The sequence below is a fragment of the Cavia porcellus genome, unplaced genomic scaffold (genome assembly GCF_034190915.1).
Source record: "Cavia porcellus strain 051 isolate PalLab524CR breed Dunkin Hartley unplaced genomic scaffold, mCavPor4.1 scaffold_12, whole genome shotgun sequence".
Taxonomy (NCBI): Eukaryota; Metazoa; Chordata; class Mammalia; order Rodentia; family Caviidae; genus Cavia; species Cavia porcellus.
This window is the reverse complement of record NW_026947495.1, coordinates 15,896,777-15,920,889: the sequence shown is the minus strand read 5'-3', so window position 1 is coordinate 15,920,889 and position 24,113 is coordinate 15,896,777. Positions and strand designations below refer to the sequence as shown.

Sequence of the window (24,113 nt, the reverse complement as noted above, 5' to 3'; positions counted from 1 at the left end):
ACACTCTGTGTTTGTGCGTGCATGCGCGCATGTGTATATTGTTAGATCCCACCATCTTGTGCACGTTAGGCATTGTACTCTATTGCTGGGTTGTACCTCAACCCTGGCCCATCCATTCTGACTTTGGAGTCTCCCATGTGGGGTGAAGCTTGACACCCGCATCTACAGTTGGTGGTGAGGAAATAGATTGATGTTCATTGGCACTAGAAGCTTCTTCTGCAAAATGGACTAAAGCAGGTAGGCCCCTCACTTTCATCTGAATTCATAGCCCTTGCTAGGTAGCCAGGGTCACCTAAGTCCCGTAGGCCCTTTTTGCTGCAGGGTGGAAGATTCCTGGACTCCTTATGTGTTTGCAGTTTCTAGAGGCATCCTCTGAATCTCAGGCTCTGACCTCAGGTTTTGCCCCTTCTCCAGGAAGCTGTCTCTGCACAAAGACTTTTCCAGGCCCCAGAGATTGGCTCATGCTCTCAAGTGTTGGGGGCTCACTGTTGCTCACTCAGGACAGTAAGTGTTTGATACTAGGTTCTGCTGCTGCTGTCAAGGCAAGTGAGAACCTGTGGTAAGCAGATGGTGTGAATCTCTGACTGCAGGAGTGTGTCTGTGTTCTGCCTGTGTGTGCTTGTGTGTGCATTTGTGTAAGTGCATTTCTGGCTATGCCTTTGTCCGTGACTATTAGCAGGCAGCAGGACACTTTGCTGGACTCTTTGCTAGTGTGGCTGACTAGTTCCCAAGCGTCCTTCCTTCTTCCTCAGAGTCCTGGCATCCTAAGGGGTTCGTCAGAGCCTTTCCCTTTCCCTTGCAGGCTGCTCTGAAGACAGTACCTGTGCTGTTGGAAGCCGCATGGTCTGGAGGAGCACTTAGTGTGGCTTGGAACGCTGCTCCAGGTGGGAGGCTGAATCTTCGGGCAGGGGATCAGAATTGTCTTGGGGGCCTTCTGCCCATTCCCACATGGGTCACCTGCTGCAGGGCTGGGGAGTGGTGCGCTGACCAGGGGCATTCAGCTACTCAGCTAACTGCTCAGTCTTCTTCCTTCCCCAAAGGTGCCTTGGCCTTACCTAACAAATACCCCTCAAGTTGATGGGAAGAGTGGACACCAGCCTCCAAATGGGTGTATGGCCCTGCTCCCTTTTCTCTTTGTTACCTCGTGTCTTTGATGGTTGCTTGCATGGTTTGCAGACTGCACTCTCGTACTTTCTATGCCCAGCACATGGACTTCCCTGCTGTCACGTCACCCTCATTTTCAAGGGATTTCTGTCTAAAACTCTGTCATGTGCCTCCCTGATTTAGACTCTTTATTGCCCCCATGCAGATGAAGAGTGACAGGGAAGGTTTTGTCATTGTACTTGGGTAGTCTGATTGATAGAGGCTGTTGAGAGGGACCCCCAACAGCTGCTGGGGAAAAGTGCTGTGATTGTTTAGCAATGTCTACTATGATCGGGATGGGGTTGGTTGGCATTTTTGATCCCATGCCAACCTTAAGACAGGATACTCAAGGCATCTTTTCTCTAGGAAGCCTCCCCTTACCCTTGACACTCGGCATCCTCTTCTGCAACTCATTATGGGTCTCCTTGGTTTTTGTTGCCATGTGGCCATGCCTCCTGAGGATACAGAATAAAGTTATTTTGCCACTCGCAGGAGCTGGCCTGTGGCTTAACGCCCAGGGAGCAGTCTGTAGATGAGAGTGTGAAACTAGAAAGTGTTGTGTCCCCAGGAACAGCCTGCTGGCCACTTCCAGGCTGAGCTGTAGGAAGGTGTGCACCTGACCCTTGACAACTACTGGGTAGAAGACTGAGTCTAATGACTTCTGCTATGGACAGACATTTGGCAGTGTGGTGTTAATAACTACAAGCAAACAATCCATGTTTAAGGTGGTAATTTGGAAAGTTAAAGAAACTATAAATGTAGAAGGAGGAAAGATAGCCCTGCAGCACAAATAACCCTGCCATTATAGATGGCATCCTGTCACCTGCTGGCAACAGCTCTGGCAGCCTGGGCAGGGTTCTGCATGTGGCTGGGAAGCCTTCAGGTTCTTTTTGATGCCACTCAGCCTACACTCCAGCAAGCCTCTGGATGCTGCGCCAGCCATGTGCTGGCTGGTGTTAGAGAGATGATCAGCTTTGCTCACCTGTTGTGCATTCCCTGGGAGCCACCTGTGCCTCGTACAGCTGCAACTCAATGCCTGCCTTGGGGTTGCTCCCTGTTGGCTGTGGAGTGGGAGGGTGTCGAAGTCAGCAAACTGCACATGCAGGCTCACTGAACCTGTGATGAAAGTGACGTGGTCTGGGTACTCCATGGGGGTTAAAAGAGCAACTCTACCCTGCCAGGGGCACCTGCAGGGAGGGAGAGAGAACCTTAGATGATGCTGGAGGACCGTAAAGGAGTTCCCTTTCTACCTTCCCTTCTTCCCTCTCAGCACCACTACCTGTCACTTACGAGCATCCTAATTTTGAGGTAAGGAGCAACCTCCCTGAAATGATCTGATGCTTTAGAAGCAGCCTGAGTAGTCGATGGATGCCCTGGTCTGTCTATCCTGACTCAGCACATAGCTGAAAGGTAGGGGCTGAAGAAACTTCTGTAAAAAATCCAGCAACTTCTGGCAGCATTGTTAAGTCTCAGTCTCTCCTTCCTGCCCACCCCCCCCCCTCCACCATGCTGGGGCTTTAACTAAGACCATGCGCATGATAAAACTGAGCTACATCTCCTGCCCAACACTTGCTTTCTTTCTTCTCATGTAAATAACTTTTATTGAGAGATAATGCACACACCATAGAGTTTCCTTTGAAAGCATACAGAACAGTAGTTTTAAGTAGTCACAAAGTGGTACAACCATCAAACATCTAATTTTACAACATTTTCACCACCCCCCCCCCAGTAACTGTGTACTCCTTAGCGCTCAGGCCTCCTCCCCAGCAGCCTTTGACCTGTTTTCTAAGATGATCCCTTCCCAAATAAAGGACCAAAATTGGTAACCTTGACCTGAAGGTTCACACTGTGTTTTAAAACTCGGGAAATTTGAAATAAGACCCCCTTTCCCAACTCCTTTGAGAGCATAGCACATCCTCCTACAGAAGCAGAGCAGTGCTTGGTTACCTGGTTGGCCACAGCTTGGGTCCCTGTGTATCACTATCCTCACCATCCCTATTGTCACAGGCATGTTTTCCCTAGACCCTATTCATTTTGTGGCCTGTTGTCCACAGGACAGCTTCCCATGGGACTCACGGCAGGCTTCAAAGCTCCATGCCTGTGTGGGACCCTGACCCTTGCCTGAGCCAGCAGACCAAGACATGGATACATCGGGATCTCGCTGTCTCCTTGCTCCCCTGGCTGCCACCTCCTTTTCCGTGACAGCTCCTGTGCGCCACACTAATTTAAACTTTGTGGAAATATGAGCCCGCTCAGCATTTTAAACCATTTAACCTGCTGTGATTGAAGCTATGGCAATTAAATTTTAATTGAGATGCACGCTGCTTAAGCAGACACAAGACAGCTACTGCTATTGCTAATTAATTTTCTTCCAAAATGACAACATTTAATAATTATGCTCCGTGACACCTGTTTTCTTCAGACACGCTTACTTCTGGTGCTGCTCAGTAGGATCCACGCAGAGGGAGCTGATGGTGGTCTGGTGTGGTCCTGCCCTGCTCTTGGGCAGCCTGCTGCTCGTGGCACCTGCTCATGTCTGCCTTCACACAGGGGAACTATGGTCCCTGTGGAACTCTCTGAGGGATTCCCACTGGGTTTCTGTCCCAGAGCAGCCAGGGGCCCCTGGTCTGTTTAAGTGGATAACGTCCTTTTTAGTTAAAAATTGGAGCAGGGCACACACCAGTAATCTCAACACTCTGGGAGGCTGAGACAGGAGGATCACAAGTTTGAGCCGACCTTGGTCAACTTAGCCTCTTAACAAGACCCTGTCTCAAATTTAAAAAATAAAAAAAAAGGGCTGAGGTATGGCTCAGTATGAAGCTCTTGGTTTAATCCCCAGTCATTCCACCCTTCTTAATCTGTAGGAGAGCAAAGCAATGGAGAGACCAAGAGTGGGAGTATCCTGTGGCCTCTCAAGTGTGTGCTTGGGCAAGCTGCCCCAGCCTCCTCACTGGTAAGGTGGAAGGAGCTGGCTCTCCCTCGAGGAGGTGCGCAGTTAGGCAGAACACGTGTGGTGCTGGCATATGCTGTGTAACAAAGGCATTCCAGGCCGTGGCACCAGGCCTGCCCCTACCCCAGACTCCACTCACAGCATCCTGTGCCCCTGGCCTGGGTCTCCTTTACTGTTCTTACCCAGGTAGTTGCTGTTGCTGGCCTTGGCTCACTCTGCTGTGGGACTGGGACCGTACCAGGAAGCCCACCTATCAGGTTGCTGTGCTTGCAGATGCTACCACAGGGTTCCTGAGCACGTGCAGGATGAGGTCAGGGAGGTGGTTGTGGTGGCACTGAACACCTGCTGGTTGCTGAGTTTTGATGCTGATTAACAAATTTAATCGTCTTGATACAGGTCATTACATTTCCACTTTCCTGATGGGAAAACTGAGGCAGGATTACACAGCTGGAAAGAGACACTGTTAACTCTGGATCCAGTCCTGTTCCACTCTGCTCGGTCTCCTTCCAGCAGTCAGCTGTGTTTTGATCCTGGAGATTGAACCCAGGACCTTCTCACTGAGCTGTATTCCTAGCCCTTTTTATTTTTTATTTGGAGACAGAGTTTGGTTCCAGTTTGTAAACCTCCTGTATGAGCCTCCCAGAGTACAGAGATTAAGGGTGTGCATGACCACTCCTGGAAGCTTTCAGCTTAGGAGAGGCTTTATGGGCCAAGAGTGGCTGCAGAGGCCTGGGGCTGAGCTGGGGTAGATGAATTCTGATAGGTGATCCCCCCACGAGGGCCAGAAGGGTGAGTAGAGACACAGGGGCAATCCAACTCATTCAGGACTCCCTCTGGGCCAGGACTCCTGCTGGACCAGCCTGTGTGTAGGAGAGGCAGGGAGCCTTGTGTATCTGTGGGGGGAATCTTTAACCAGGGCCTGTCCCACCTGCAGACCCTTACTCTTGAAGCTGGGAGCTTGTTGCAGAGGGCCCCTACCTTACCACCACCCCAGCAGTGAGCAGAGGGAGGCCAGTACCCCATGGCATGCTGTCAATGGTGTGTGTGAGTGTTTATGACTATGGGTATATGTACCAGTGTGTGAGTGTGAATGTTAGTGCAAGAGAGTATGCGCCTCTATGGGTGTGTGCAGCTTCATGAACATGAGTGCTAAGGTGAATGAATGCACAGGAGGGAGTTAGTGTGTTTGTGTGAGTGCTGTATGAGGTTGTGATTCTGTGTGAGTGAAGGTGAGTGGGATTGTGCCAGGAGGATTGAGCTTGTCGGGATGACATGTCTCAGTGAGGTGGAGGGGGTGTCACACATTCTTCTGGCTCTATGGCCTGTCTGTTTCCCAGAGCAGAATTGAGGTGAACTCAGGACTCACAGAAGCCCCTTGAATCCTTAGACTTGTGTCTGGCACATTTTGGGGAGCAGCAAAGTGGAGAAGCAATAACAGGGAATGCACCTTGAGGGAACAGGCAAACATTTTCTCTGTGAGATGCTCTGGGGGACAGTGGCAGGGACCGTCTGCTGCCCAGGGCTTGGCCAGTGGAGTTATGCATCTAGGGTATAAACATGGGACTTCCGAGCGCTGAGTGGGTGCATAACCCAGTGTGGTGAGGGTGGAGATGACAGAGCTTCTCTGGGCATGCAGGAACTGCTGGGGATTTGGGGATACACAGGTAGTTCCCACTGGGCAAGACCCAAGCTTGGCAGATATGTGCTGGACCCAGCTGTCAGGTGGCACTGACCATCAAGTGGGAAGATTGTAGCTGGCGTGGCATGGTTGTGACTCAGCGTGGTTGTAACAGCTCAGGATTTGGTTTTGCTTGAAGGGAGATGTGAAGCACCCACTGTAAACAGAGCTGCTGCCACACCTCTCTGGGTCCTCCCTCAGGGCCTGGAGGCCCCTTTGCTGATGGCCATTGCCAGCACCTGGCCTTCTTCCTTGTGTTGAGAGATGCTTATTTCTTTGCCAGCCTGTGGACTTGCTGGTGGACTTCATGGTGGCTCACAGCTCACACTTAGTTCTGCACAGAGCTCACAGTTCCGTACAGTGTCTGTCCTTTCCTGTGGTTCAAAATGCACTTCGCTCAGTCCTTATTTTGCCCTGGCAGCCCACGCTGTCTCCCACACAGTCAGAGCAGGTAATTAGGGGAGGAAGTGGGTTGCTTGCCAGGTTCTCAGGGCAGGTGACGCAGGGCTGAGCTGAGCCCGGCTCTCCGTTACAGGCGTGTGAACAGCAGGGGCAGGTGCTTTCCTGGGGTCTGCGGTGTCTGAGGGGCAGGCAAGTGGAGCTCCCAATTCTCCTAACTATCATGGTGTCTTGGGATCTGTCTGCCTCTGTCCTGTGTGTATATAGCTGGCAGGGGCCAGATCCAGGTGGGCAAAGCACAGAGGGCTTCTTCATGCCTGCATGAGATCCAGGAGAGCCTGGTGCCCTGTCCACACAGCCCAGGGCTCTCTGGCTTCTTGTCTTGCTCTTGGGAATGGTTTCGGGGAAGCTGCTGGCTTGGCTTGGAGACACAGAAGCTTTGTAGGTATGTTCCTGGTTCTGCTGGTGCAAGTGCTGGGTTGAACTAGATGAGGTGGCTACCTGACCCAGCCTGCACTTGATTTGGACATTTGATCCACTAGCCTTGCCTGAGGTACAGGATGAGGGGAAAAGAGAAAGTGTAGCACCTGGATTCAGAAGTCCCCAAGTGGCTCAGGGACTTGGCTGTTAGAGTCCTCTAAACTAAAGGGAAGAGCACAGTATTTCCTTCACCCTTTCTGTTCACAGTGAAACCAGGATGGACTGTGGGGCGCACTGCATGCTCTGCTGTGCTGAGTACTCGTACACACAGGCACGGGTGAAGCATTTGCCAGCACACAGGTGGACATCTCAGCATTGTCTTCACTCTGTTTTACAGATCAGGGCCCTGTGACTCAGGAGAGTGGAGTGATTTCCTCCAAGTCCTGTCTAGAAAGGCCAGCTGTGCTACTGCCTCTTGAGAAATTCACCTGATAATCGGTCTTGCATGGGCCTATGTGAGTCCTGGCCATGGCGGGGCAGTTGATCAGGGCTTCTTGGAGGTACTTTCTGACTGCTCCGGGCCCTGTGGCAGTCTCGGAAGCTGCAGGAGTGGAGTACCGTGGTGCCGGCGGGAGATGCCACAAATCCTGTGGAGAAGGACCTGGGGTGCACCAGTCTGCAGCATGGCTTGGAAGATTGGTGTGATTGCCCAGAGGGCCTGGGCCTCATGTATCTTCTACACTGTCATTATGTGATCTACTTTTTATGGGGGGAAAATGAGGCACCAAGAAGTTAACTATCTTGCCCAAGAGCTCATAGCAGTCACAGAAAGGGTGGTGATTAGACTCAGGCTGCCTGGTGGCCTAGGGTTCTTTTCTTTGGGCCATGACTGACTGCTCCAGGCTGTGCCCTCCCTTCCCACCAGGGGAGTGTGTGGGGGTTCAGGTGTGAGCTGCCGAGGTTGAGAGTGTGCAAGTGTTCATGTCTCTCTCTTTGTGTATGTGTGTCATGAGTGTTTGTGTTGAGGCATTTGGGGAAAGAAAACACAGGCATCCTCCCGCAGCCCCATAGACATCACTGCATGGTGAAGGAATGTGGATTCGGCGCAGTGGACTTTTTCTTCATAGAGAATGAGAAGTTGAGCAGCAAGCTAGGCAAGACTTAAGGCAGAGCCAGTGAATGTTTTCCAGAAGATTTGGGGCATGGTGGCTGTCATTTGCTCCTCTTCCCTGGCTGGAGCTGGTGAGTTTCCAGCAGACTCTGGTGTGGGTCCTGAGACTGGTGATGGTGGGAGACAGACCCAAGTGGTGACTGCTGTATGGAGTAGAAGGAAGCATTGTTGACTACAGATACAATGCAGCTTGGGGAGATTAAGCTAAGCCTCCTGCCAAGGTCTCCTAGTTGGTAAGTAGCAGAAGAGCAGAGCCTGGTGCATGATGCTGGCTTGGCACAGATTCTGCTCTCTGTACTCCACCTCTACTGGGCCCTGTGCACTCTTCAGCTTTCTGGCCATGTAGGTCTCCTGTCACTGGCACAAACTCAGCCTCCCCAGCTCGGCCTTAGGCCCTGCCAGGCTGCTTACTGACTCATCCTGTGTGTGGTGCAGCTGGGGATCAGGGATCTGTACTCTAGGAAATCCCCATCCTCCTTTACCCCCCCACCACTCAGTCATAGCACTGGCACACACCATCTCCTGCCACCTCTTCCCTTACCAGGAGGGCTTCCAAGGCAGACTTCAAGTGTAGGGCCTCTTCCTATCCCCAGGGCCCCACCTACTGATAAGTGCTGGCCACATGAGCACTTTGAAAACAGGTAGAGACAGGTCCCAGGATGAGTACCAGCAGCCAGACCCCAGTGCACGGATTCGCCTTGTTCTTCCAGAGCCACTTGGAGCTGAGCCGGTGGGATCAGGGGCTGCCATAGACCAAATGACACCCCACAGTGGCTTGTTTCTGAAAGATCCGCTTTCTGTGACATATTCCTTCACACTGGTTCCACCTCCATTGCCTGCTTTGCCCTCTGAACCTTGGTCCTTGCCTGGAGGCATTCGAGTCTGGCCCATACATCCTGGAGCCTGTGGGAGCTCCTAGTGGCTTTCTATTGTCCTTCTGGGTGGTGTCAGTGTCAGGAGGCTGGAAGAGGGACCTGTCCCATCTCTGTTCACAGACATCAGAACTGTGGCATCACCAGCCCTCTTAGAGCTTGAGCCAGCTGACCTTCCACCCCAGTGCACCCAGTCCTGGGCTACTTTATTGCATCCACCCATGCCATCTCTCCCACTCTGCCCTGCTCCTTGGTAGAAGCCTTGCTTGGCCTCAGTTTTCTTTTGTCTGTAGGAAAGGCTGTCCCAGAAGGGGCCGGCAGTGGGAGAGTGTGTCGAGAACAGGACTGTGGGTAGAGCCGGGCCCTGCCACAAGCTTCCTGTTCTATAAGGACCCAAGGGTCTGTTCTCTTACAAGGTGGACGTTAGTGACTCCCCTCAAGAGGCTGAAGCTTCGGAGGCAGATCTAGGCTATGTGCAGGCAGGTTTTCCTCCTGTGTCCTGTGGGCATCAGCGGTGTCTTCCCTGTTCTGAGCCTAGGGTGTCCCCTGGAACTTGCCAAAGTCACAGTGAGATTTCTCCTCTGCTCTCATAGTCAGAAATAAGACTGGAATTTCTATTTCTCTATTATTGTCTCTATATTCATTAATAAACAGGACTTTAATTAAAAACCACCAGAATGAACTTTAGAACACCCCCCCCCCAATCTTGTCCTCCTAACAAAACATTTGCTTTTTCCTGTATATTGTTTCTGTTTTACACATGTGGTTCATTTTCCCAGGGGTGATTATAGCATATATTCAATCTTGTTTTATTTTCACTTATTATGTGGGTCTAAGCATTTCTGTATTTCTTGGAGTTTTATGACAGTGACCTTAAATTGCTGCAGTCCTGTCCCTTGGGTTGCTGTGATGTCAAAATAGTGACAGTGGTCTCTCTCCTGTTAGACATGTTGGTTTTGGCCAGGGTTTTGCAGTCAGCCCTGCAATGAAGATCTCACATGTTCTTTCTGCTTGGTGATGGGGTCAGCTGGGCACCCCAAGGACCAAATAGTTGTATGGCAGGCAGTGGGGTTTAGTGGTTATTAGAGCTGCAGTCTAGCTCTCCGGTGTGTCTTGGAACTACAAAACCACTGAGCAGGTGTGCCGTGGGTTAAGTGCTTTCTGTGTGTAAAGTGTTGTACTAGATATTTAGTGTTTGTGATCTAATTTGTAGCAATTCTGGAATATCAATGATCAGCTTCATTTTCCATGGAAAGATACTAAGGTAAGGAGAAGTTGAGTCACTTGCTCACAGTTTGTAGCAAGAGGCTGAAGCAGGCTTTAGATGCAAGACTCACTGTCCAGCTTCTTTGTAGCATGAAGTGCTCAGGTCCCCATCCCTGGAGGTTGGCGAGCAGAGCCTGGATGATGAAGTGACTTTGGATCGGGATTTTTCAACCTTGGAGTCACAGATATTCTGGTTGAATAATTCCAGCATGAAGGGCTGCACTGGCTATTGTACAATGTTTAATAGCTCCCATGACCTCTTCCTACTGGCTACAAGTAGCATAATTGAGAAACTAGCAAAAATATCCCCAGAGATTACCAGATATCCCCTGGGGAGCAATTCATTCCTAATTGGGGACTGCTGCTATAGGAGATTTCGAGTAGGATAAGTGGTTGACTGCTGGATCTTTTATGACTTCCAAGACTTTCATGGGGCTCCCATGCCCAGCGGGCTTCTTGGCAGGCTGTGTCCCTACCAGTGGGTGGTGGTGGCAAGATCTGGCATAGAGTCATCATGCACACAGTCATAGATTGGCAGAGGGGAGGTCTGTACCACCTCTGCCAGGTGCAGACCTCCAGTCAGGTCACAGAGCCTTGAAATCACGACCTGTGCCCTGGGGCAGGGTACCTGGCATCCAGTGAGGACTATGGAAGCAGTCCTGTGACAAGGGACTCTTGACCCTGTTGTCCGCTTTTGGCTTCTTCTAGTAAGGAGAGCTCTTCTGGAATGAGGAAGTCACACATAGTTCCCTGGCCTCTTGCACCCTGGGGGACATCCTTGCACATCTTTCTAGGACTGTCCTGGTTGGTAGACCAGATTGGAGCCGGGTAGTGGCACCAATTCAGCACCCGGGCCCTAGGGCAAGAAGGCACATCTGCAGGGCTCTGAGTGCATGATACTTTAAAAACTATGCTCATTTCCTGTCCGGAAGCCCTCGAAAGGCCCAGCCAACAAAAGGGGCTTGATTGAGTGTGCTTGGAGAGTCTCTTCCGAAGGAGAGAAAAAAGAACATGCACCCACTACAAAGCTACTTAATTTTGCATATGGTGTCATGCCAAGAAATGCTGAAGTGCAGGAACAGGCATGGAGACCTGTTCTTTTATCAGGAGGGTGTGGGCCATAGTAAGAGCCAAGAACAGGCATCAGCAAAACAGAGCAGGGTTTTTGGCACCTTGCTGTCTTCCTCCTCCTCCTCCAGCCGTCTCTGTACTGTATCCCACTCTGCTTAGAGCTGAATTTTTGATATGTAAACCACTTAAAGTCTGATTTTATTCCAAGGAGTTTACCACTGCATCTTGATAGACCATTCTTGAAAACTAACAAGCTTTAAAGAAGGAACTCAGGCATGATAGAATTTCAGGTAGGGAGTTCATGGGTTTTTTTTTTTTTTTTTTGTATCCAGTAAAGTCTGCCTGGCACCTTCTAAGTAAGACAGGACCAGCAAGCCAGGCTACAGCTTTCTGTCAGTCTTTGACAGCTGTCTGCTGTGTAGGACATGGTGTAGGGGTCACATTGATGGTGCTCATTCACTACCCATTTATTGAATACCAACTGTATGCCAGGGAATATGTCAGAATTACAGCCAAGGAGCTGATCCACCCACGGCCACAGACAGTGAAGAGATGGCATTTGGATGGGAATGCATTATTTCCTTAAATTCTAACCTCCTTCCAAGAGGTCCCATACACCTAACATAGCTATGATACACGGCACCCTTGGGGTACGGTTGAGGTGTGTGGGTTCCTGGGTATGCAAGGGGAAGACTGGGGCTTGGGAAGGCCCAGAGCAGCAAGAACCAAACCTTAGCAGGGACAGCATAGCAGGCTGGCCTTGGCTTCCCTCCTCCCACTTCATGCCTGAAGATCCTAGCCAATTCCATCTTGTTGACTTCATTGCAAGAAAAAGATGGCAGTTTGCTTGCCAGGATGAAATTGGTGTTGGTTGCTGGCAGAATTCAAGGAAAGCTCAAGGCAGAGCCTGGCATAGTTGGTGCCCACAGCAGAGACACACACAGAGAACAGCTGGTGCCAGCATTGCCTGGGAGGGGTAGGGAGGGCCAAGGCTCAGCAAGTCAGAGCAGGAGACAGACCTGGAGATGCCAGGGCCACACACTGGCCTGGGTGTCCCAGAACCTTGAGGGGCAGAGCAGCTTCCCTGCTTCTTCTGTAAGCCCTCCCACCCTTGTTCTGCTCGTCCCCAAGCCTTGCATCATGATACCAGAGGTGAGGGTAACTTCCGGCCTTATTGGTATGCGGCACCCAGTGCTAGTTTATGAAAGCAGGTGGCTTGGATCTCATTTGCACCCTGCCACAGACCAAAATTCTTGTTTTCACTATTGTGGATGACATTCCACTTTCTGGGCATCTGGTGGGGCACTGAACCCAGAAATGGCGGACATTTACCCTGAGTTGCACAGGCAGTCTGGACAGGGAATGTTGTGGTTAACATCTGTCTGTGCCATAAACTAGGTGAGGGCTGTGTGACAGCCCTTTTGCAACTTTGAGCTGCCTAGATGGCAGGCTAAATGGGTGACCCTTGAAGGTCTGCCAGTGCTAGACTCCGGGGTCAGGCGGAGGAGGCTAGAAGAGTCCAAGCGTGGCTCCTTTAAGGTTAAAGCTCAGGAATCCAACCATGATTATCTTCAGGTCCTGGGTAGGCTCAATAAATCTTCACGTCCTGGGTAGGCTCAGGTCCTTCGTGTCAGCTGATGGGCATCAGGGGAGGCCCTCTCCTTGTAGCCTGTCAAGGACTGTTGCCAGCCAGGCAGGGGCCGGGCATGGTCCAACCCCTTTCTCAGGAAAGCCTTTGTGATTTGGTATTCTGTGGGTGAAAGTGTTGTAAGAGGTGAAATTTGTCCTGGGTCTGCATCTCCCACCCCTGGCCTTCTTCCATGCCTCATTCCCTTGAATGAGGTCCTGGCTCTAGTTGCTTCTAAAAAGGTTATGGTTTGGGCCTTGATCCTAAGGGCATAAGCAAGCGAGTCGTACTATGTCTCTGACCCCAATCTCATCCCTATCTTTAGTCCACCAGGACAAAATATGATCTTCAGTATGTAATGGTTCAAAAAGCCCCTTGCCTTTTAAGTAATCAGCATTCATTTGTTTATCTTGAGAAACAACTGTGTTCCCTAGAGCACAGCATGTCCTCAGCAAACAGATGGAGTCAGTGCTGAGCACTATGCATAGCAAAGCTTTGCTTTCAAGGAGGTTAGAATTTAAGGAAACAATGTATTCCCCTCCCAAGTCCTCCTTAATTTGCTGCCCTGGTAACATTGCCTACAGCAAACATTAAGAGTGGATTATTGTATCTCCTGTGGAAGACATTATGGGTTGATTATCACATCTCTCTTAACCTTAGAAAGCCTGATGCTCTCCAGTCCAGCCCTTCCCATAGAGCGCTCATAGGTCATCCAAGCGGAAAACTGCTTGCTACCCTTACCTTGTGAGAACCGAGGCCTGAGGGGAGGTTAGGAGGAAAGAAGGATTCTGGCTGGTGTGAGTTTCTTGAGAATATTTGTGGGTTCTGTTAGTCTCTGAGTCAGTCATCAGTCATTGGCTTGGGGTGTACATAAGGTGTACATAAGGTAAACATAAACATATGAGAGCTCTGATTTCATGAGTCACAGAGAGACCCCAGGCTTGGCCTGGCGGGAAGTCAGCAGGGAGCCTCTGTCTGCTTGAGGAGCTGACACCAGTGGGACAGAGCGAGCCCTGTCTTGGTTACTTTACTCTCATTGCTGAGACAAAACACCTGACACCCAAAATTAGGAAAGGAAAGGTTTATTTAGCTTACAGTTTTTGAGGGTTTCAGTCCATACTTAGCTGGCTCCAGGGCAGGGTGGTGTGGCTAAGGGGCAGCCGTTCATGGCTGCTATAAGCAACAACCGTGAAAACAGCAAAAAGGGGAAAGCATGCCTCCTTCCCTCCCTCCTGCTGTATGCCAGCTCCCCACCCCTGGGCAGGTGCAGCATTCACATCATCAATCTCAGCACTATACAGTGAGCCAATCACAAACACTAGACTCAGCCACTCTAGAGTGACCCACCTCCCAAGACCGCATGAGGCTTTAACAAACCACAACAAGCCCTGTGACATGCTGTTTAGAGGATGAGGGGCTGGGGACAGGGTCAGCTTAGGATGAGGTGGAGCAGTGAGCCTGGGAAGATGAGGCCTTGGGGCTATGTCAGGAGGAACTTCATCCTGGCACCCCTTGCTGCGTTTCGTCCCTTTTCTGAGCCTACCTTGGAACTTTTCTCACTTACCAGCCCTCGCTTCTTGCCTCCTCTCCCACCCTCAGCCTTGGTAGGTGGCTTGGTGCCCAGCTCCTCTTGCTGGCCTGTTCTGGGAGTGCTGTCATCCTCTCAGTTCTGCAGCCCTACAGAGGCCTTGCTCCCTGCGTCCTGCCCTGGGCAATCTGTTTTTTCTCCTCAGGCCAGAGGCCATGCTTGTTTTTCCTCTGGGCTCAGGAGTTGTGCCTCACAAACATACAATACAGCTGTTAAAATATCTGGGTCTGGCAGGCGGGTCACACAGTGGGCCCCTTGTTTGCCTGCAGACATAGCCTCAGAACATGTCCCAAGCCTTTGCAGATGGGGAATGCCAAGGAGAGATCCCAGCCCCCTGGGCTTCTGGACTCTGTGGGGAGGAAGGGGATGAATGGCAGGAGTTTGGAATTCCGAACAATGGGCACCTCAAGGAAAGTTGCCACACAAGCTCACTCATGGTGGGTGGAGAAGAAGGGATCCCATCTTCAGCAGAGCCTGCTGCTGGGGGCAACACGCCCAGAGAAGGCCTCACTGCCCCAGGGGCTGGTGGGCTGCTGCTCAGGCTGCAGTGATGTTGCCCTGTGTGTGCCACGCATTCGAAGGAGATGCTGTTCATGCTCACTTTGCAGATGAGGAAATCCAGACCCGGGAGAAATGGGCTCTTGTCCACATGGGTATTCTTTGCCTGGCGACTGCATTTCCTTCCCTGTGAAGGTGTTACCTGCTACCCTTTGTAAGGGGTGATGTAAAAGTTTCCACCAAAGCACAAAGGTTGGTTGGCTACATCTGAGACCTGGGTAGAAAGCACCTGGGTTCATGGGATTTACAGCATGGTGTCCTTGGTAGGGCAGAGAGAGGGAAGTTCTGGGCAAAGAAGTGTCGGGAGGTAGAGCCAGCCTGGTATTTTCAGGGAATGAACCCAAGTGAAAACTAAATCCAAACTGGGTTACCTTCCCAAGCGTCAGCCTCAAAGCAGGTCTTACCCATGGCTCCTGGAAGAAGAAAGTCTTGCTATAACTGCTCAGATCTGAGGATGGCTGGGCCTAGGAGCCCGCCTTTCCCATTGGCCCCCATTGGGCCGGTCCCAGCCCAGCAAGCCTGTGAATTAGGGTTAATTAGCTGTTTTCTTGAACACCAGCAAGCCCAGGGGCCAGGCAAATTAGGGGGCTTTTGTACTTGGAAAAATAAATTCAAGCAGTGATAAAGAAGCAGGTGCACCCGCTGGAGGGTGAGTTTTGCACGGCACCTGCTTCTGGCCATGTGGGAAGCTGAGGCTTTGCCCCTGGCTTACTCGCAGGCCCCTGGGCTCAGGGGATCAGTAAGGAGGCTGGCCAGACTATGAAGGGAGACCCAGGAGGTGCATCTATATCCTGCCTACACAGCAAGCTTCTCCCAACCTACCTTCCCAGAGACCTCCACAGTTCTGCAGTCCCCTTCCTCCTGGATGGTCTGATGTCTTCGCCCCTTAAAGAGTGCACTCCTACCTTTTTATCTTGTCCCAGAATGTGCTGTGGGTGTCTCATTGCCTTCAATCATGCCATGCTTTGTCCTGGAGTTTCCACCTTGCAACCAGGGGCAAATACAAGGGCATCAAGAAACCTCTCTGTAATGCTTCCTTAATGAGCTCTGAGCATGATCTATCTGCTACTTTTAGCATGAACTGTCTTAGACATCCATAAACCCTGCAAACGTGTCTGCTTGAACAGAGCAGCTGCTGTGTTCGGCTCTCCCTTCTGAAGCTGCTGTAATGTTTGTACATGGCAGGCATCTTTTATCCAAAGAATTCAACTGTGATGGAAAGTGTAGGACAGTAGAATCTGAGAAACCTGTGTAGGGCTACCAGCTTTGCCATGTCTTGACTATGTGGTGCTGGAGAGGTTACTTAACCTCTCTGCCTGTTTGACTGAAGATGGTGATATTGGCCTGGTGTGGCTGACAGAGTGAGTGGTGAGATCACACACTGGCAGGATGTCTCCTGGCTCAGGCTTTGTTTGTTCCCTGTGTGATCATGAAGCTCCCTCCCACCAAAGAAGAGTGGTGCAAGTGAAGGAGATCCTTCTTCTTCTGCGTCACATAGGAACAAGGGCCCTGCTCGGTGGACCATGAGAGTTTCTAAAAAGTGCTTTCTCCCCACTGGGAACCAGGCTGGGTGAGTCCATGTGCCAAGACCTCTTGAGACAGGGTCTGCTTTGGACTCTCAGGGAACAGCTGCCATGCCCTGGCAACTCATATGCATGGTCAAGATTGCATATTCTTGCGACCTTGCTAGGACGGTGTTTCCCTCACTGTCCCTGGGAGTACAGTTTAAGGAGGCAGAGCGATGGGACAGGAGGCTGGCTTTCTTCCTATATCTGACCAGTCCAGCATCCCAAGTATCTTTTGTATGGTCTGGTTTCTCCCACGTTTTCCCCCTTCCCCAAGGATGGAAGTGGGGTTCTGAAGGAGCCTCATGGAGAGGTGGAAGAGCAGTCAGTCCATATGGGAACCGTGGTCAGAGGAGAGAGAAGCAGGGCAAGGACAGACAGCTGTGGGTGGACATCAGTTTTTCTTTCTGAGCTCCTCGTTGGGGCTGCTCTTGTGCTACCAGAATTCTTGTCATGTAGGTGTGCGGGCTGTGATCTCTGTAGTGATAGACAGGTAGGCAGAAACAACTTCAGTTCCTGTGGGCAGTGCAGCCTGCAGACACCTCAGCCTCAGATATCTGGGCTGTGCCCTGAACCCCTGTGGGAGGGCCATCTTGGCTTGGAAAACTTCTCCCACCTGCAAGGGTCTCTGTTCCCCAACTCTAGTCCGGACCCCACATGGGGCAGCCTCTGTAATATGTGTTAGAAGTGTTTCAGGAGGCTGGTTGTCCCCTCAGCCACTCTGAGAAGAAGTAAGGATGCTCTGTGTTAGAGGGGTGCAAACCAAGGCTCAGAGGGCCACAGGCACCCAGCAGATGTGGGCTGCCCTGGCTCAAGTACACACAGGCCTCTCTGGGAGAGTCGAATGCAGACTAACTAAAAATAAGACTATTTTGCTGTCGGCCATGAGGTAGTGTCCTGAGCTTGTTGGAGTCCTGTGGTACCCTCATTTTCTTCATTCCCTTCTCCCTTCCTAGTTGGGTAGGGCAGTAGGATAGAAGCCAGTTTCTGGCTTCTCTATACTCCCAGCGTGGGGAGTCAGATCCGAGTTTGCTCTCATGTTCCTAGCCTCCATGACTTGACCTGACTTGTGTTTGCTGGCACCCTTAATGATGACCATTTTCCTGATGGGGACCTGGATGTGTAGGGAGACAAAATGACTGATGCTTGGGTATTTGTCAGCTCAAGGAAGGTACAAGGTAGCTCAGTATAGGACAAGTCTCAGGGCCACGGCACAGTCAGAGCAGAGTCCTTGCTTTCCTTTTGGTGATAGTGAGGAGATGATTATTTTGAGCTTCTATCTGTGTTGCTTCCTGTTGTCTGTTCTGGAGACTTTCACGTATTTTGTCTCATCTTAAAAATAAGTCTGCTATCGAGATAGGGGACTTTTATTAGCTCTAGCATGTGTATGTTTGTTTGGACCTAGTGAGTACCTTTGGTATGCATGTATGTCTGTGTCTGACTACATGTAGGCTGTGTGTGCACATATGTGTGATACATGTGACCATATTTGCATGTATGACCTTATGCATGGGGCTGTATGATTTGTACGCATGTATGTGGTCTGGATGGATGCATATTTGTGTGTGAACATATGTATATACATGTGTAGGGCTGTGTATGGTTCACACACAACAGGCAGCAGGAGTGTATGCTGTGTAAGTGTGAGCCTATATGTGTTCGTGTGTCCCTCCTGTGTGTTTTGGGCACATTTGTTGTCTGGCTGAGATCAGACAGGAGGTGAGAACACCCTGGCTGCAGTAACTGTGATCCCTGGGAGGAAAGATTTCTCTCTCCTGGAGATTGATTTCACCCAGGGAACAGCACTCTAATTCCTGTGACTCATTTGCCTGGGGAGTTCAAAGCAGTCAGATGGTGGGAGGTATTTGGGATTTCAGGTTTCAGGGTGATTTGCTCATTCTGCTCTGATTATTAATTCTTCAAGCCAGTCTTGTAACTCAGTTCTTAACCTGTTCTGTGCCATGGGCCTTTCGCAACCTGATGTAATTATTATTGTAGAATAATGCTGTAAAGACATAGAATAATGTATATAGGATTATGAAACAAATCAGTTACATTAAGTGCAGTTACTAAAATGTCAAAGGGTTCTTCACTGACACGTCAAAGTCAGTGGTACTGTAGATGGGCAGTTGAGGTGAGCACAGATACTATTCCAGGTTGTGGTATAGACACATGGCATGGCAGGCTCACAGGCACTGTGATTTGCTGCTCAATTTCATGCCCAAAGGAGACACCAGCTTTCAGTCCGAATTAGCGAAGGTAAAAATGTCTTTCCCAGGTAGGTTGTGCAGTTTGTCTTAAGTGGAAAACTTATTTGGCAATGGCAGGGCCCTCATGAGCATTTTGTTCGGTTTCTCTTTCATTTCTTGTGCATCAGAAACACTTCCAGAGTTTTTCTTACCCTAACTATCCATCCAGACTTGCGGATGGTCTCCAGGGAGGTCCCGGGAATTCGCCTAGTGCTTTTTGGTGCTGCCACTGCTCCTGCTGAGGCTCTCTCTGGGGCAGATGACCTGGATGCAGTGTCTCTCTGGAAAGGGGGCTCCTCTCAGCTCCAAGATGGGCCTCGTGGCTCAGCAGAATCCTGAGCAGTGTGACTGCAGTAGCTTTGGGGAGTCATCTGGCTTGCCATGTGCTCGGAGTGTGTGAGCGCTGCCAGCAGAGTGAAGCCGTTGACCGTCCTCCTGGGAAGCCTCTGGCTCCCCAGCCCTTGTATCAGAGCTTCCGTGGAGACTCACTGAAACATTCTGGGATGGAGCGCATGGCCCCTGGCTGAAGTCTGAGCTGGAGTCAGCCCCGCCCCCTGTTCCCAGGTGGCCTGGGGGCGGGGCGGGGCTGCTGTCTCACTAGTGCTGCAGAAGTGGAAATGGCTGCCTGGGACCCTGGGGGCATCTGGTGTTTACCCCGAAATTGTGTTAATCTCACCAATTCCTGTGATTTACAGACTATAGGCCTGGTCTCTTGCCTTCCTGGGGTGGTGGTGGTGAGGGGGAGGTGGCCAGATGAGGGCAGCAGTCACTCTGTGAAGGTGAGGCCAAAGGCATGGTGGGCACCTGCTATGGGTCAGCCCCTAGGAGTTCAGAGCCCAGGTGCTTCTGTGTGCACAGCTGCTCACCCTGGCCAGAGTGGTGCTGCCGCTGTCTGGGTCCTGGGAACGAAAGTGATTCTTTTCCTTCTTAAGCACACATCATAGCCTTGTTCTTGAAGTGACCAGACCGTGAGGCCTCAGCTTGCATTTTGGCAGAGGACTGTAGTGGAGACCTGTCCCTTCTCACTCCCTAGGAAGTAGCTTTGGCAGTTCATGTCCTCATGGGAGCCTCAGTTCCTTCCTGGGACAATATGCACTCTGCCACTTGACAGGCAGAACGTTGGCACAGGAGCTAATGCTGCTGAGCCTTCAGTTCGGGCTGCTGGAACAGAGCCCTGAGGCTGGGCAGCCTGGGAGGAACACATGGTCACGTTCATTGTTTGAGAGGTTGAGAAGTCTGAGATGGAGGCACCTGAAGGCCCTTTCCTCACTGACTTGGCCTGTGGCTGCATCTGCACATGGTAGAAGGGTGAAAGGGTGCCACTGAACCTCTACTAAAGAGTACTGAGCCCATCCTGAGGGCAAATCCTCATGACCTCACCACCTTCCAAAGGCCCCACCTCCTACCACCACCCCCATGTGGGTTAGATTTCAATGTATGGGTTTTGGGGGGGATGAAGACAAGCAGACTGAAGCATGTTGTTACCAAAACAACCATTTCCTTTTCTTCTTTTGGTCTTCATAGTCGCTACTCTTTTTCTTTCTGGTGTCCCAAACACTATAGCCTGTGGTTTCTGACCCTCGGTTCCCCCACCTGCATTGGAGGGTCAGATCAGAGTCTCCTGGGACCTTCCCTTCCTTTTCCTGAAGTTGCTCTGGGTCTTGGTCATCCAGACCCTGGGATTCAGACACCTGCCTCCTTTTGGTGTAGCTCTTGTCTGTTGCTGATTTCTGGTTGGTCCAGAGAGATCCAGGCCCCCAGGCAGAGACTTGACATCCTGTTCCTAACTTATCCCCTTGGCAAGGGAATAGGACCCTACTTGGGTAGGCCTGGTAGACTGAGGGGTATAAGGTCCAGCCTGGACTTGAAAGAGAAGCTCAGTGACCCAGGTGGACACATAACAGATGGGAGCAGGCTGCGTGAGAGGTGTCACAGGCCATGGGGCTGGCTGTATCTAAGGAGAGGAAATCCAGTTCCTTTGGGGAGGGTGGTGTATGGTAAGAATTCCTACCAGCCCGGCAAGTCCTCAGCCCTCCTACTGAATGTGTCCTTCTTGGGGCAGCTTTTAGCACCCCATATTCTGCTGTAATTTTTCCCCTCTTCATCCCCACCCCCAGCCATTCTGCTCTCTCTTCTTGGCTGGCAACTGTTCTTTGTCTTTTATTTCTGTGCTGGACTTTTCTTTTCAACTTATGTGGTCACCTTGGCTACTGTCTGCCTGATTCCTTAGCCCGTGATGCCCTGCTGGGCTCCAGATCAGTCTACACTGCAGGTCTCAGTAGACACCTTGAATTTCATATTACCCAGCTGAGTTTCTGGTTTCTGCTGCTAAAACTGCTCTTTCCCTGTTCTGTTCCTTTTTTTTTTTTTTTTTTTTTTTTTGGGGTGGTACTGAAGCCTGAACCCAGGCCTCACACGTGCTAGGCAAATACGTCACACTGAACTATATCCCCAGCTGTCTGTCTCTTTTCGTTTTTGTAAATGGTACCACCATTCAACCATCCTGATGCTCAGGCAAAAATAGAGCTATCTGGGACACACCCTCCTTTGAAAAGGTCTGACTTTCCTGTTTATTCTGTAGTATTTGATACAAATAGCTGGATGTGACAGTGGTGAGGCATCTTACAGAAATGCTTTGAATCCCACCAGCTGGAGCTGGCGCCCTGCATCCCTCAAGGTGCTTTTGCCTTAACCCCTATGCCCCACTTCCCACCCCATCCGCATTTCATCCACAGCAAGGCCTGTCTGCTCTTCCCGGGGGCTGTATTCCACACGGTCATGTTCACCTGCGCCACTGTGGTTGTGACTCTGTAGCTGGTGTAGTACGGGGGCCTCCCGTCTCCAGTGTGTGTACTGGTGAAGAGCGAGCTTTTACATTGTGGGTCACATCTTGTAACTCCTCCATTCCAGCCCTCTAGTACTATATCCCTCACCTGGCCAGGGAGCAGTCTCAGACCCTCAGTGGCTCCTTATGTGTCCAGCCCTGAATCAGTGCTGTCCCCTGTCCCACCTGCCATTCTCCATCCAGCTACTCAATCTCTCATGCCCCTTCCCACTAACTGTAATGTAATAAACCTGTATTTATTTTCATCCTATTTATTGCTCAAGTAGACCTCAGACACCATGTATTTTTTTACCAGGTGTGATATGGGGTGCTTAAAAGGGACTTCAAAAATAGACTGAATGCATTTGAGTCAATAAACAATGCAAATTTGTGGAATGAATGGGTGAATAAGTGAATGAGTGAGTCTCCAACTGAATAAATGAAGGATGAATTCTGGCGAGCAAGGAAGTGCAGGAAGGCTATCACCTTTCTTTGAAGTCTTCCAGCAATTGTAATTATATTTACTTTTATTTCCCATGTGATTCTAAGTTGGAAGTTATTCTTTCTGATATCATTTCTCATGTAGTTCTGATCATTCACATCAGCAGGAACTTATTGCTTAGATTTTCAAAATCTGGGTAAAAGACAACAAAAGGGTTATGCTGTTGTCCATGTGGTTGTTTGGCAGAGCAGATAAATCTCAAGATGAATAATTCTCAAAAGTAATTAAGCACTCCTTCCCAATTATAAGAGCGACAAGGAAGTTGGTGGCTGGAGAAGCGAGTGGCAGCAGGAATCTGGGTCAGTGCTTGCCTGCTGGTTGGGGTGCAGTGTTGGTGAATGTCTTTGTCATCTCCTTCAGGGTTGCCACCCAGGACTATGAGCAGCTGAGATGGAGACGTCTGCCCCGGCCACTGCCTCGGAGAAGAAAGAAGCCAAAAGCAGAATCCTGGAGGACAGTGCTTTCCCTGACCCGGGTAAAAAGGCCTGTCCCCTTGCAGTGGCTGCAGCGGCAGCTGTGGCTGCCCAAGGAGGTACTTTCTGTTTTGCACGCTTGGCGAGCAGCAGGGGTGTTTTTCATTAGCCTGTTAGGATTTAATGAGGGTGGTTGGGAGCCCCGTCATCAGGGACACATGCTGGGTTTATGGGGGCAGCAAGCAGGGCGTCACTGCTTCTGGGAATCCTTTGCTCAGTGACAGTCGCCTGCAGGTTTCCTTGAAGGCCTGGCCACCCCAAAAGCTGAGGACTGAGGCATCTCAGATTCTGGTGGGTGGGGCCTGAGCACAGGGAGGGGAAGGGAAGAAAAGCTGCTGGTGTTGCTGGGCGCACTCAGCCAGCAGGCACTTCTGCGATGTGCCCGACAGCTCTCGCCTCTTGCCTGTGGAGGACTATTTTGGAAAGTAATTGTCTCCTGATGCCTTCTGGCTGTAATTAGAGGGTCAGGTATGGAATTTAGTATCTTAGGTGAATTTCTGGCCAACTTTAATTATAACAGAAGGGACTCCGTGAGCCACAGCCTCTCATTTTACTGCCCCAAAGAGAAATACTCTCTGGTTTCCACTGGCTCGTGCCAGCATCCCATTGGGAAAGTTTGGCGGGAAGGCGAGACCTCCCCTTGTGACTGAGCAGTCCATCTGGAGGCCACAGAACTATTTCTGTCTCTGAGGAGTGGAGAGACTGAGATTTCTTTTCTTTGCTCTTTTATTCAAGCGCATTTAGTCATGCCCTGTTGCTTTTGCCGCCGGGAACACAGCTCAGAGTGCGGAAGGAAGAAAACAGGCCTTCGCTCACTTTGATGCACGCACAATTGTGGGAGCTTGTTAAAGTGTGTGCTCCCGCTCACTGTTGCAAAGGGGGCTGAGCTCGTGTATCTGTCCCTGGCACTGAGCCTATGGGCCGCAAAGGGCACAGGGAGCCCAGGGAAATGGAGGGTCCTCTGAGGGCATAGGAATTGTGTTTCTAAGTGTGGATTTGAAGACCACTGGGTCCTTGTTACTATATTTATTTTTATTTTCCTGTGATTCTAAGTTAGAGATCATTTATGGAAGTTTGCCCCTGTCAGGACAAGGACATCCAAAGGCAACATTTGGGTCCCCTGGGAGGTAGGCATCTGAGACTCTGGTTCCCTCTGGATGGCACTCTCCTAGCCTGGTATTGGCAAGGAGGGACTGCATTGGGAATGTGGGAGGGTGGGGGCAGAACTCCATGGTGTGGGAGGAGCCAAGACTGAGACAATCCACCCACACAGGGCACAGGGAGTGGAGACTGGGTGTGGCCCAGTGGAGGACTGGCCCTGCCGTTGGTTTTGCCCTGGGTTCGAGGGTCAAGGTCTGTGAGGTCTATGGTGACACCTCATTTGTCTGCCTGATTCTTGGAGGCCCAAGTTAGCTCCCAGGAGCAGGGCCTCTGTGTATCTCTGGCCTTCTGCTTCCAAGCATGCAGTGCCATTATGACAGCAGAGGACAGACTAAGGCAGTCATTAGGAATTAGGATGCAAGTGAGTGATCCCCTCTAGCATGATGAGACCTGATTGTCACTGCTAGGGTAGCAAGGAGTGCTTGAGTTCTCTGTAGCGGGCCTCACAGTTTAGAACACTGCAGTTCCGGAGAGAGGCATGTACTTCCTCCAACCCTGCCTGCCCCAGGATGCCCTCCCTGTCTACCTGTGAGGTCCACTGTCCTCTTGATCCCTGACTAGCAACACTTGGCTGGTGGTGTTCAGCACACAGTGGA

The 24,113-nt window shown here is 50.8% G+C and overlaps 1 protein-coding gene across 3 annotated transcripts in view; it reads left to right on the top strand.

Moving 5' to 3' along the window:
* Gli2 (GLI family zinc finger 2) overlaps positions 1 to 24,113 on the top strand; it is a 217,933-nt gene that overhangs the window by 28,422 nt on the left and 165,398 nt on the right. For 2 of the 3 annotated variants that reach the window (XM_013142573.3, XM_013142572.3), the window contains exon 2: positions 22,244 to 22,415. In XM_013142573.3, coding sequence (XP_012998027.2) covers positions 22,274 to 22,415 — 142 coding nt within the window. In that variant the 5' untranslated portion in view covers positions 22,244 to 22,273. Of the gene's footprint in view, positions 1 to 22,243; positions 22,416 to 24,113 lie in introns of those variants that run through there. The other variant, XM_063258929.1, reaches the window with a different exon arrangement.